The sequence below is a fragment of the Lontra canadensis genome, unplaced genomic scaffold (assembly GCF_010015895.1).
Source record: "Lontra canadensis isolate GAN:19392208 unplaced genomic scaffold, GSC_riverotter_1.0 scaffold12, whole genome shotgun sequence".
NCBI lineage: Eukaryota > Metazoa > Chordata > Mammalia > Carnivora > Mustelidae > Lontra > Lontra canadensis.
In genome coordinates, this window is record NW_022631006.1 from 11,165,661 (window position 1) to 11,180,502 (window position 14,842).

General features: G+C 35.4%; 1 protein-coding gene across 3 annotated transcripts in view; it reads right to left on the reverse strand.

The window, feature by feature from the left end:
- Nucleotides 1-14,842, reverse strand: part of USP8 (ubiquitin specific peptidase 8) — a 71,506-nt gene that overhangs the window by 28,559 nt on the left and 28,105 nt on the right. For all 3 annotated transcript variants that reach the window (XM_032856505.1, XM_032856504.1, XM_032856503.1), the window contains exons 4-9: nt 13,917-14,002; nt 12,461-12,623; nt 10,134-10,176; nt 7,524-7,668; nt 3,332-3,494; nt 120-264 (exon numbers count right to left, since the gene is read on the reverse strand). In XM_032856505.1, coding sequence (XP_032712396.1) covers nt 120-264; nt 3,332-3,494; nt 7,524-7,668; nt 10,134-10,176; nt 12,461-12,623; nt 13,917-14,002 — 745 coding nt within the window. The remainder of the gene's footprint in view (nt 1-119; nt 265-3,331; nt 3,495-7,523; nt 7,669-10,133; nt 10,177-12,460; nt 12,624-13,916; nt 14,003-14,842) is intronic.

Consider the following 14,842-nt stretch of genomic DNA (forward strand, 5'->3'; position numbering starts at 1 on the left):
CGGGACTCGATCCCAGGACCCTGAGATCATGACCTGAGCCGAAGGCAGCAGCTTAACCCACTGAGCCACCCAGGCGCCCTTACCAAAGCAATATTAAACAAAAATTTTCACATACATACATGAGATAGACACCTCTTCATTCTTGCCTCGCGGGGGTGGAGTGACTTTAGCATTTGTAGTATACTGAGGATAACAAAGGAGCCAGTTTTCATAGCCTCCTTCTAAAACCAAAGGCTCATTGCGCAGGACAGTTTTACTTTCCCACTATAAAATAAGGAAATAGTATTTTTAATATGGCAGCAGTCTCTTCACAGTTAACAACACAAAAAACTGAATTTTAAAACTGTTCTCTTAAAGATTCGTCTTTGAAAAAAACAAGAGCTGAATTAAAAATTCAGCACTGAATGAAAGAAATGGATAGATCAGGTTTTTAAAACCATAACTAATCCAAGATCTTAGAAGAAAGTTATGAAAAAAGTTCATATACAATAAAAGTCATCCATAATTTAACCACCCAGAGATACCACTTTAACCTTTTAGGGTTGATTCTTAGAGTTTTCTATGCAGATGTATGCCTTTTAAATTTTATTTTTATGAAAAGTGAAACTTCTATGCTGCTGCTTTTCTCTTTTATGAACACCTTTTATTAAGTTTTATCACCACCGATAATGACCTGATAATATTCTATTTTATACACACACACACACACACACACACACACACACCACCCCCAAACTGAATCAATCACTGGAACACATTATGGTTATTTTCCCCATAATCAAGGCTTATATATGCACACACCCGATCAACTCCATTAGGGAAAATCCCCAGAAGTGGTGTTGCTGAGCCAAGGGCACATGAACATTTTAAGGCTTTTGGTATACACTCTTAACTTTTAAATCATCTCTAAAAATATATATCTATGTATTTTTATAGGGTAATTTACCCTATAAATTAAAAATTTGGTAGATGCTGCCAAATTACCCTTAAAAAAGATAATACCAGTTTATTTATTTGCCAACAGTATGTAAGAATGCCTATTATAAATCTTCATAATTTTTACCAGACTGGTGGACATAAAATGGTATCGTGTTTTAATCAGCTTTTATTAGTGAGGCTGCACATCTTTTAGTATATTTATTAACCATTAATATTCTAGGACCTAACTAATCTCCCTTGTCTATTTCTCAGTGGAGTTTGCTATTTTCTTAGTAAATAGTGAAGGTACTTTGAATATCAAGAAAAACAGCTCTTTGTCATGTATGTTACAATTATTTCTCCTGATTGACTTTCACTTTACTTATGGGATTTTTAAGACAAATATATAGATCTTCCTTTGCCGTGTTTTGACTTAGGATCAAGATAATAAAAAACACCTACAACAAATGGTTTTTCCTAATATTTCCTGTTTGAATCAACGTATTTATGCCATTGACTCATTTGGAGTATACTGTGATCTAAGAAGTAAGGTAGGAGTCCCCCTTCTTTACTTAGTGGCTAGCCAGATGTCCCAAACCATTCATTTCAATGCATCTTTTCCACAATAATTTGTTATGTCATCTTTATCGCACACTCAACTTCCATTTATCCTAGGTTGTGCTTTATGAAACTGCCACTTTTGTAGGTCAAAACTAGATGATTATTAGCAGTTTCATATTTGAAATACACTTGTATTTCCAGATTCCCTATTTTAAAGCATGAATTGCTTAAGCCTTTAAGATTGCCCTCCTGAAGGGTAATGTTCCATCAGCTGACCTTCTACCAGCACTAAATTTAATCTTACCAGCATTCAGTGCTATCAGTAATAATTTAACAAATTAAACTGAGCGTTATTTTTACCTTTGTTAATTTAATCAGCAAAATGGCACTCACTATTTCAATCTGCATTCCTACTAGTAAAGATGATCATTTTTATGTTCTGTCACTTGTTCAGGTCTGTGTCTACTACTTATTTTACTATTTCATCTTAAATAATTTTCTTATTTGCAAAACTATAGTTGACTGTTGAACAACATGGGTTTGAACTGCGCAAGTCTACTTACACACTTTTTTTTTTCTTTTGAGTTGACAGCAAAAGCCACAAACATTTATTTACAACTGCCCACCCCAGTCTCCATGGAAACAGATCAAGTGACTGGTTCAGAGGTAAGCCTGCTGCCCACTGAGTATCTGGGGGAACCTACTGAGGCTGTCAGCAGCCCTCAGTAATCTCCAGGAGCCCCGAACTGAACAGGGCTAGAGGTCACCCTGTGACAACAGAGTGGTCAGGTTGAAAGCCCTAGGCTGCTGGGCTGGAGGCTGGTCGGACGTGGAGGAATGCACCAAGAGCGCAGGACGGTGCTGGTTCAGGAAGCCCAGTATTCCTGACACTCCCAGCTCTGGTCCTCTTTGGGTTTAGGACCCTCTCTTGCAGACCCGCACTTGCCACAGTGGTTCCTGGAGGCCAGAACACACTTGTGCGGCTGCAGCTGCCAGTAGCCAAAGGCTGGTGGTCCATCTCTAGGTAGAAGGGGCAGCTGTACACTGTGCTCCAGGGCACAGTTGCTACTTGCACACCTACCCGGCAGCTGCCACTGCTGAGCAGAGGCTACCAGGCTGTGGAACACTGCCATCCCAGGGCCAGACCCACCGTTGCCACCAACCTTGTCCTGACACTGCCCCTCCATCTATATGAGCAGATAAATATATGCACAATAAATATATGTACAGTACTATAAATGTAGTTTCTGTTATGATTTTAATAACATCTTTTCTCTAGCTTACTTTACGGTAAGAATACAATGTATTATATATATAATATACAAAATACGTGTTAATTAACTGTTTATGTTATCAATAGGGTTTCTGGCCAACAGTAGGATATTAGCAGTAAAAGTTGGGAGAAGTCAAAAGTTGTGGCAGGGTGTCAGCACCCCTAACCCCTGTGTTGTTCAAAGGCCAACTGTACTGCCATATTTGTTGCAAGTATTTTCCTGTTTGTCTCCTGCATTCTAATCTTAAGATGTTTTTTCACACTTTGGCTTTATTTTATCAAGTCAATCTTTTTCTCTTTAGGGACTTCTTTCTTTATGTTTTCATAGTCTAATTAAAACAAAAAATAATGCTTTTTTCAGATAATTTATGTTCCTGGAAATTCTATTCCTACATAACATAGATCAGTTTATTGTTAGTTGGTGATTTAAAACTAGTCTTTCAGGTCTGAATTTAAAAAAAATCTATAACCAAAGCTGACGGATCTTCTAATTCTTAAGATAAACAGCTAGTTGATATACCTTTCTAACAACCAAATAAGGCTTACAATTATAGTAAACTAACAAGGAAACTTGCTAACCTTGAAAAGTGCATCTTTCAGACTCCGTAGAATTGTTCCAAGTTGTAAATCTTTTGTAGAACTAAACCAGTCAAGAAGTACCACATATTCCACATTCCCCCTCTTCTTCCATGTGTCCTTAGAATCATCTGGGAGTTTTGCTTCAATCCAACTAGCAGTGACTCTGAAATGTATTAACATTTGTATCGGGGCAAAGGTAGACAAGAAGTCCTAATATACTAATATAAGACACTGCGTTTTCTTCTAGTCTGTATCACACCATAGCAAACTTTAAGAAACATTTCCTTCTAAGGCCAAACTGTGTATCAGGGTATTAAATATCCCAAAATATTTAACAACTTCACCTTTGCATAACATTGGAATATATTTTAGTAATCAGTAGAAACTAAAAGAAACAGTCTCAACTCTGATCCTTCACAAAAAAGGGGCCCAAACTGAAAATACAGGAAGTCATCTGAGCATCTCTCTCAGCCACATGTAAATAACTTTTGCGGGGGTGGTGGGGAGGGACACTTGAGTATCACTATTTATACTTCAGTTTTCTTATACCTACATAATAGTTAACCAAATACCAAAATGTTTATTTAATACGCAGAGCATTTACTATGTACTATTATAAATGCTTTATTCTCATAGAATCTGACTGAATCCTCACTACAAATCCTATGAAGTAGAGATCACTATCTCCATTTTATAAATGGAGAAATTGAGGCACAAAGATGTTAAGTAACCTTGTAACTGCTAAGTCAAGTCAAATTCTCAAACTCAGGGAATCTGGTTCTTGTCCATGCTCTTAGCTGCTTTGCGGTGCTGCCTCTTATCATCAACTGTGAATAATATCAACCCTCTATTAAAAGCACGTTGTTCACATCCTCTTTTGCTCACAAAGAAGTTAAAAGTTCTTACCTCAAGTCTTTAGAATGGGCCTGTAGCATGCCCCCCCACCCTATTTTACCAACCCCTCATCACTAACTACTTGCCCGTTTACTCCACGCCATGACAGCCACTGGCTTCCTTGTAGTTCCTGGTTATCAAAGTACTCTCCTGCCTAAGGGCCTCTGCTCCTGCTGCCCTTCTGTCTGGAATCCTTTTCCCTCAGATAACTGCATCATTCATTTTGCTTATCCCCTCAAGATCTACTCAGTAATAATTTCTCTGTGAAGCCTTTCTGTATTAAAATTTTAATACCTATCCCAGGGTATACAGTTGACACACCCATGTCCATAGCACTTATTAGTAGCAGGCATACATTTTAAGTTTTACTGTCTGTTTTGCTACCCCATCTCTCTAAAATACAAATTCTGTATACAAATTCTAAAATACAAATTCTGTGAAGCAAAATTTTTGTTCCAACAGTTAAGCCCCAGCACTTAGATCATAGCAATCCAGCCCACAGTAAACTAATGCTCATTAAATATCTGCTGAATGACTGAATAATACAGACTTGCTCCTCCAGGTGAGGAACTCCGTATTACTCCTAGCAAAGCACCTAAGCATTTTAATATTTAAGTGATGATAATGACAAAGCAGGACTAGTGTACATTTATTCATAAGACAGAATGGTTTAGATTATTTGAAAGAAAAAAAACCAACCTTGTTCCTATATAATAATGTTGGCTACTATATCTTCTAGGAAATAAAAAGAGAAGAAATATAAAATACTGTCTCATAACATTCTCACCTGATACACAGTAATCAGAAGGATGTCTGGTCAACAAAGAATGAAAAATATTGAGATGTCATTCTTAAGGACTATTTCTGACTCTAGGGATATATTTGCCTAAATATTCTTTGTCTAAAAACTTGAGAGAAGTATTCTATAAAAAATACTTTAGAAAATAAAAGTATCAACCAGTATTTCCCCAATTTCAGTCTTTCATGTATCATCTTCATAAGCTAATTGTTTTGCTCTACTTTGCCTATTATTTAATATTCAACTTAATTATTAACTTAATCACTCAACTGAAAGTGATCCTTAACTTTAACAGGAAAATGTATATTCTCATATGCATGGAAAAACAGCATATCAAATAAAGGACAATCATAAAAATACAACAGATCAGTAAATTATGTTATATTCACACAACAAATCAGCATACAGCAATGAGGATAAATGAACCACAACTATACACAATAATATAGATGACTTTCACAAACACGAAGTTTTTATTTAAAAAAAAATTTTTTTTTAAAGATTTTATTTATTTGACTGAGATCACAAGTAGGCAGAGAGGCAGGCAGAGAGAGAGGAGGAAGCAGGCTCCCCGCTGAGCAGAGAGCCCGATGCCGGGCTTAATCCCAGGACCCTGAGATCATGACCTGAGCTGAAGGCAGAGGCTTTAACCCACTGAGCCACCCAGGCACCCCAAAGTTTTTATTTTTTTAAAGACTTTATTTATTTGATAGGGAGACAGAGAGAATGAGCACAAGCAGGGAGAGCAGCAGGCACAAGGAGAGGGAGAAGGAGAAGCAGGCTTCCCACTGAGCAGGGAGCCCGACACAGGGCTCCATCCCAACCTGAGCTCAAGGCAGATGCTCAACTTGACTGAGCTATCCAGGCGCCCTCACAAACACAAAGTTGAGTATAAGAAGCCAGACATAAAAGACTATAGATTGTAGATTTCCTTTTATATAGAACACAAAAACAGACAAAAATAAATCTGTTAGGAAGCTGGTGGTTCCCTTTGGTGGGTGGGGACATGGGTAGTAACTAATACAGGGCATATGAAAGGCTTGGTAATATTCTATTCTGTGTTCAGATGTTAGCTATATGGGTGTGTTCGGTTTCTGAAAATTCACTGGGTTAAATACTTAGGAACACTTTTGTATGTGTACTATACTATATTAAAATGCTAAAAAAGACAATGAAGGAATATAGCAATCATCATCAGGTAGCTGCAAATACTGTTACCTACGAAAAGTTCTGCTAAGAAAGGAGATTAGCAAATATTAAAAAGGAATGCTAACACCAAACAGACTTCTTGTAACTGCTTCTGAAAGACTGAAACAAAAATTAAAGGGGAATAATTTTCTTGGCATGCAGTTCATTGTTCTTTAATCTTCAACCTGAACTCATCATGAGTTCACAGCAGCCAAATTTCTTGTATTTTGGGAAACATTTAAGCTCAATAAAAACCTCAAACTTTCTGCTACTACAGATTAGACCATCTAAAGATTAATTACAATTTTGTCTTTTCAAATCCTGGAAATATATTCACACCTACTTGATTACACTAAGCACTCCAGTCTCACTTTTAAACAGCATATCTACAAGGCGCCCTATTCTTCAAGTCAAACATGTCAAGCATCAACAATGTGCCAAAAACTATGCAAATTTTATTATCTAATTTAAAAAGTTTATCTTTTCAGTGTTAAGCCTTAAAATGGTCCGCAGATTCTAACTAATCCAAGTCCATAAACTAAGTCCATAAATGTAATTTATATAACACTCAAAATAGTAAAAATAGCTCTGGATATGGACTTTTAGCTCTGTTGCTATTATGATACTTTTAAATATGTAATATATCCATGCAAGTACAGATTAAAGCCTAATCAAAGAAGAAAAAAAAACTTTTTAGTAAGCCCCTACTGGTACCAGCCACTGTGCTAAAGTGTGCGTGTATAAAATTTCTCACTTAAACTTCTCAAAACTTCTGAAATACATAGTTTTATCCCTATTTCACAGATGGAAACATACGCTTAGACAGGTGGGGGTCAATGGCTAGACGTAAAAGTTATGATCTGAATATAGTCTGACTTTAGAGTCTATTTGCTTACAGAATCATTTGGCTATTACTGCCCCCCCCCAAAAAAGTGTGTACTCTTTTACCACAGATAATAGCATGGGGTATTTCAAAATAAGAAACAATTAGTTCACAATTTTAGTCAATTTGGTGCACATGCTTCACAAGCTCAGAAACAGAATAGGAGAAACTAGTCAACAAAAAGCTCAGGAGAGAAGGCTCACAAAGGCAGCTTCATTTCTTTTCTAATAAGACTACAAATGCCATAAATAGGAGAAAACAGCCAAACCAGAATGTCCTTTATACCACCTTTTGGAGAAAGGATAGAGTGTGCCATTAAGGAGCAATAGGAGGAGAAAAATCTACTTTATCATATGTAGGTTGGATGCTAAGTAATAACATTAACTACTGTCCACAGTTAACCATTTTACCTACATACGATGACTCACCCTGGCCTGATGGCTTCTTCAGGAACACTGAGAGAATTTGAAATATGGGAATCCTGATAATCCTGCATTGTTCGAGCATCCATTATAATCAAGCTGATGTTTTCATCCATCATCATTGTGTATAGCTCCTTTGCTGTGATTGTTCCTTGGAATCAAGAGAGACAATATAAGCAACAAGAAACACCTAGTTCTGTTCAGTAAACACAGAACAATCATTTCTTCTTCTAGAAGAATGAAGGGTACTAAGTATCATATACCTGCTATCCCATCATACTACTTACTACTTTTTAAACTAACATTATATATAATTTGTGTTTTTGACATTTATCAAGAAACTAGTTCAATGCTGAAGGCTTAAAACACCAAAACTTGCTCTTGAGGTTACAACTACATCTCGTGCTGGTTCTGCTGCTGGAATAAAATAAAGGAAATTAATATATGCATCTCATGAAAATATTCTTATTCTCAGTAATTAAATCATTTGACAAATGTCAACCAGAAGAAACATCTATGGTTCAAAAATTCTTGACAGGTTCTAAATTTTTAAAAAGTCTCTGTTGAGGTCCAATGGGGAGGAATTGTGCTCTGAATCAGGGGCTGACAAACTATGGCTACCTGTTTTTAGTGGAACATAGCTGTAGAAAAGTGTTTACATATTGTCAATGGCTATTTTCTAGCTGAGAAAGCAAGAATGACAGCATCCCCCACCCACCAAGCCTAAAATGTTTACTCTCTAACCCTTTAATATTTAGCCCAAATAAATATTTGTTATGTTGCTATCTTTCTCTTCTACCTTCTACCACCTGAAAGGGAGATTAAAATACACAAGGTCAACTATACTTCAATAATAAAAACTTTAAAAATTAAAGACAAAAACAAAACAAAACAAGAACCAAATAAAGATTTAAAAAAATAAAAAGCTACTACAAAGGAGCTTAAAATGTGAAGAACTATTTTGGCAGTGAGATATGAGAAGAACGTAGTCATATCTCCTAAGCTAAAATACCCACCTGCTAATAACCATCCTACTTCCCTCTCTAACCATCAAGATCGTTTTGACAACAGAATTATCTAAAAAAGTTGGGAACAAACCACTTAGAAAAGTAACACCTAAGCAGGGTAAGATACAAAAAACATACATAAAAACAAATCTTGGGGGCGCCTGGGTGGCTCAGTGGGTTAAGCCTCTACCTTCAGTGGGTTCGTGATCCCAGGGTCCTGGGATCAAGCCCCACATCGGGCTCTCTGCTCAGCGGGGAGCCTGCTTCCCCCTCTCTCTCTGCCTGCTGCTCTGCCTACTTGCGATCTCTGTCTGTCACATAAATAAAATCTTTAGGAAAAAAAAAACAAAAAAAACCAAATCTTAGAATGAATTAATAACAGCTTTTAGGAAGGTGTCTTACTACACTATTTTTTTAATTGTTGTATGGTAATATTTAATTTTTAAAAATATTTATTTATTATTTTAGAACAGGGGAGGGGGAGAGGGAGAGAGAGAGAGATTCTCAAGCAAATTCCCCTGCTGAGCACAAGGCCTGGTGTAGGGCTTAATCTCATGACCCTGAGATCATGACCTAAGCCAAAATCAAGGGTTGGATGTTCAACTGACTGAACCATCTAGGTGCCCCTGTTGTACAGTAATTTTTTTTAAAGATTTTATTTATTTATTTGTCAGAGAGAGAGAGAGAGAGAGCACGTGCGCACAAACAGGCAAAATGGCAGGCAGAGGAAGAGAGAGAAGCAGGCTCCCCATGGAGCAAGGAGCCTGATGTGGGACTTCATCCTAGGACCCTGGGATCATGACCTGAGCCAAAGGCAGCCACTTAACCGACTGAACCACCCAGGTGTCCCTGTACAGTAATATTTTTAAATAGAGAATTTACTTTAATGTTACATACAATTGATATTTAAGCTGAACCTTTCCTGAGAGGAAAACTTACACAACTGTCCAAGTTTTGCTGTTTAGGTCACATTTTTGTGACTGGAGTATCAATATCACATATGGATAACATCCAAATTACTAGTTTGGATTTTTTTGAGGGAAATAGAAAAGACTTTCAAATAATTAGGTCTACAAACTAGAGTCATAATAGCAAATTCACAAATCCTTTAATAAAGTTCACTTATATAAAGTCACTAAGAGTTTCATACATACTAACTTATTCAATCTTTATAATAAGTCTATAGAACAGATACTACTATTACCCTCACTTTGCAGGATGGGGACATTAAGGTAGAGAGGTTAAGTAACATGCTCAAGATCACATGAAAATTCAAAGGAGACAGCATTCAAAATCCAGGCAGTCTGACTTTGGAAAATCTGTGCTCTTAACCGCTTTGCTAAACTGTATCTTCGGAAAAAAAAAAAAACAAAACTGAAAAGTACAAACTGTGGCTTTGTTTTTAATCACAATTTAACATAAATATTCCCCATGACATATGCAGAATATAAACACGTTTTCGATATAATTGCACAGACTAAGAAAAATGATAAAGCTGTTCACTTACATACAAACAGAATGTAAAATCTAAAGCTTATTTGCATTAAATATGAAGTACTGCATCCCAATAATGACTCAAAAGAACTCCCTCCCTTCTGTACACACTTACCTTTCTCTGTGGTCTCATTTTTTTCACTCTTTTCACCATTTATCTGTTTCATAGAAAAAGAAAGTTTCAACTTTAACAGAAGAAAAAATTTTTTATAGAAACAGAAAGTTCAACTTTATTACTTCACTAAAACTGAAAGTCCAGAAAATGAAGTGTGCGAAGTACTGGCATTTTATTAAAATACCGATGAAGAGTCATGGCTTCATCAGGTTATCTGGCAGCAGAAAACAGCTAAAATAACTAGCAATACAACAGAATCATGTAACACTTCTTGAAATTTTCTTCAGTTAAAGGTTAAATATAATATAAAAAAGCACAGTCTGTTAAGAAATTTAATATTTAATTCAATGACAGAATATTTCTTACAACGAAATAAAAATTCTGGCTATTCCTTTCAGAGTTTAATATTACATAATTGAAGGAAAACAAAAATTTGTAAAAATATAATTGTATTTTCTAACCAAGACAACGCGGGTTATTTCTGTAAGGTACTAACTCATTGTATAGATGAAAAATCAACCACCACTTGAGAAGTGATCAATTTTAGCATCACTAAAATTAAAAAAGGAGTGTATATAATGTGCCTAATACAATGCAGTTATGAAGTGCACAGAATCACCTATGAAGTACACTTGCCAAAAGCAAAAACTGAACCTGAATCTCATTAAGCTTCTAGGTTGAACTTCTAGCCTACAACAAATATAGAAGATAGATGTATAGATTAAATGATACAAGATGGAAACAATTAGATAAATCCAGAATGTGGTTGGTTCATTTCACAGACCTGATTTGTATTAAAAAGTCAAAGGCAAGAAATTAAAAAAGTGAAATGGGGAACTAAAGCAGAGAGTACTACAGAGACCTAATTTAAGAGACAAAACAATCAGAAGACTACGAGTGGACCTTGTCCGGATCCTAATTCAAACAAATCAACTCTAAAATATCATTATGAGACAGTGGGTAAATGTGAATATAGACTGGGTATTAGATTATATCAGGGAATTATTGTTAATTTTATGAGGTGAAAAAACAGTATTGTCATTAAAAAGAAAATGTCCCTTTCTTTGAGACATACACTGAAACATTTAGTAGTAAAATATGTCCTCTATAACATGCTTTGAAATGATCTAGCAAAAGGGGAAGTGCAGATACAAAATGTGACAAGTGTTAGGTGACAAATGTTAGCTGATTATTGACACTGGGTAATTGTGTCTAATTATACTTTTTTTTTCAGTATAAAAAGGCTAAACAAAAATAAAAGTAATAAAAAGTAGTTGGCTCTCCTGCTGGAAAGGCAACAAAATAAAGACATTTTAAAGTCCCTTTCACACAGTTCTTTGAAGTTTTGCTTTTTATCTGTATCTGCCACTTGACCTACAAAAGAACATTCCACTAAGGCAGTGTTACTTATCTTAAATTATGAGTTCCTAAAATCAACAAACCATATTTCTTCACTTTTTTTTAAATAGTGCTTAGTACAATGTCACAAGTAATTCAACAACTATTTCTTAATGAAACCGACGATGATTCACATACAAATGATAGCTGAAAGCTACAAAATCCTTAAGAAAAAGTAAAGCAGAAATCTTTATATGAATTTTGACAGTACATAAGAAATTGTATTTTAGGAAACACACATACACACAAAAGAAAAGAAAGAAATTATATTTTAGGAAGAGTAGTTTCTCAGAAGGTGAAGGGAAGGAGATACAGTGGTAGCTGGCAGGTACAAATTGAGTCACTGATGGTTCTTGCCAAACAAGACTGTGGCTAGATAACAAGTCACTGAATAAATGGAACAAATGAGGAAGAGGAAGAGGAAAGGGAAATGGTCAGAAAGGAAGAAAAAGCGAGGGAGAGAGTATGAGGCCTTACAAACACGTCAGGTTGGGCATCAAATAAGTAGTATACCAAATCTTTTTCAATTTAAATTACATTAGAAAGAAGAGACCTTAAAGACCATCTATTTCAAGATCTTCATTTGGCAATGAGGAAATGAAGTCCTAGAAGGGTGAAGCAAGACTTGACATGGGACCAGAACTCAGATTTACTGAATTACAACACAACTGCTTTCTACTGCTCTAATCAAGTTGATGATAACTGTAAAAAACTAGTTAATGCACAGAATAGAGTTCTGTAAAGCTCCAAAAGAAACACGGAATCAAATGAAGCTAGAATATTTAATTCAATTTCTAATAAAAACACTAAATTAAGTTTTACCCTTGTTGCCTAAAAGTATGTTGCAGTGGTTATCTCAACTTGCACTGAGCAAATTATCTGGGGGGGAAAAAACAATCTTTTTACTTCACAGAATAAATATGAAATACCTTTTGGGTTTTGTCTCTGGAATCCATTACATTTTCCAAGGAACTTTTAGATGATGTGCCACCATCCTCTCTTCCTGCTTCGTGCCTTTTCTGTTTCTGCAGCTGCTCTTCCTCCTGTCTGTCCTTTTCTTCAAGTTTTTTCCGAACTTCGGCTTCTTCATATCTAGTTGGGAAAAGAAGTCAAGACGTCTTTTATTGGCATGATCATGAAAAATAGAGTTCCAGTTCCATAAAATTAGTGCCCTACTGTGGGGTATTTTATGGCAGCAAACTTCCTCCCTCCAGCTGAAATTTGATTCGCCAGTGTTCTGTTCCAAACCACAACTCATAAATTTGCCCTCTGTAGATTTTAAATGCCCAAAAATCTTGAAAAGAAACACTATGCTCTTAAGTTAAAGTTGTTTAATGCTCTTTTTGTTCTTTCCTTCCCACTAATTTCAACCTTTAAAAAAATTCAAATCTCCTGCAATTCCTTTTTCAAAGGACTTATACTCTTAAAATGAACTAATTCACTTATAAAGTAGTCCAAAATATAAAAAGGTAATGGCTTACATGAGAAAATGGCTTACACGACCAAAAGATAAAGGAGTATCTCTGGTAACAGTACAAGTAGGGAAAAACTAGACAAATCCAAGAGAAACATCAGTAAGGGGTAACCTAAAGATAAGGAGAAATTCTGTTCTACTCAGTTGATTAACTGGTGAAAGGAGGAAAAGAATAACTGATGAAAGGAGGAAAAGAAGGGTGATTCTAAATTGTACCAACCACCCTAACATATTCCAGCCCCAAGATTAGTAATTTCTGAAAAGGATAAAAGGAATATATTAATTCAAGAAGATAATTTCTAAGTAAAGACTAGGATATATATATATAACTAGAATAGTTCATTGATTCAACCATGAAAAATCAGTTAGAAAAACAGCTCCCTTTTATTCTGTTAAAGAATGATTAATAACTAAAAATTAAAACATACCGCTTTTAATTTCTTATTACTTTATAAGCCTGGCAAGCCAGTCACGGTAAATACTAGAATTAGATCTGTTTTTAAACCTAATAGCTACTGCAAACTAGGCAGTTCAAAACTAATAGTAAATACTTAATTCCCATAAGACCAGTGTCCAATAGCACATTACAACCTGGGGCATATGAGAAATTATATTTTTCTAAAAAATCCTGTCAGAGAGTTAGGAAAACCTGAACCTGAGCTCTGATGTACTATACCAAGGCTTATCACAACAATCTATCATTCTAAACATTTTCAGATTTTCAGTAAAAAATATGAATGTAACACAAACATAAAGGTAATACGGCAGATGATTCTAATTTTTGTTAATGTAAGATTTATTTCTAGGAACTGGGATTCATACGCATGGTCAGATATAAATGGACAAGTTCTAAATATTATTTTTATCTTCTAAATTTATGTTCTTTTAAAGATTTTACAAAATGTCTGTACCTGAGTTTAAGGCTTTCAGAGAGTCTTTCAGCTTCTTCAATAGCTTTTTTGATGTTTGCAAGTCCAAGTATTGAGTGAAAGTAGTCCTAAAATTATAAGAAAACCATCCCATACTTTTAGTACTGGTCATTGTACACAGCACTAATGCTAAAAACGTTAAAATCATGGTGCTATGTGAAGGAAAGACTGGATGAAAACATGATCGAGTGAAGTTTTTCTTTCTTTTTTTTTTTTTTTTAAACTTTTAACCTACATAAACACACAACTTGTTCTCCAAATGTTTCAAAAGCATTTCTTCATACAATTAGTTTGCACAAACACACACAAAAAAAACCCCAAACAAACAAAAAACCCCAAACCCTAAAAGGTAGTAATTTTATTTATTTGGAAGACAACTTTCAATAAATACTGGTGCCCGGATGGCTCAGATGGCTAAGCATCTGTCTTTGGCTCAGGTCATGATCTCAGGGTCCTGGGATCAAGCCCCACACTGGGCTCCCTGCTCAGCTCAGAGTCCACTTCTCCCTCTCCCTCTGCCTCTCCCCCTGCTTGTGCACACACTCTCTCTCTGTCTCAAATGAATAAGTAAAAATCTTAAAAATATATATATAAAATACTATTCCCATTATTTATGAATAAGACCAAGAAGCAAAGCTTTCAGGAAAAATATATATTTTCCTATTGCAAATGTTACTTAGGTTTCTTTCTCTAGAATCAGAAGCAGTAAAGCAAATTGTATACTGACCTACAGCATTGTATTTATTTTGTTTTCCTTGTTTTAAGCTGCGATGTTTTTGCCTCCACCTTTATAATAGCAACCTACATCTCAACTGGAGTCAAAACACTTTTGACATAAAACACTTGAGGAAACCTTGAGTAAGTATCGGATGATAGAAATAAATCATTAATAATACAATAAAAAGAAA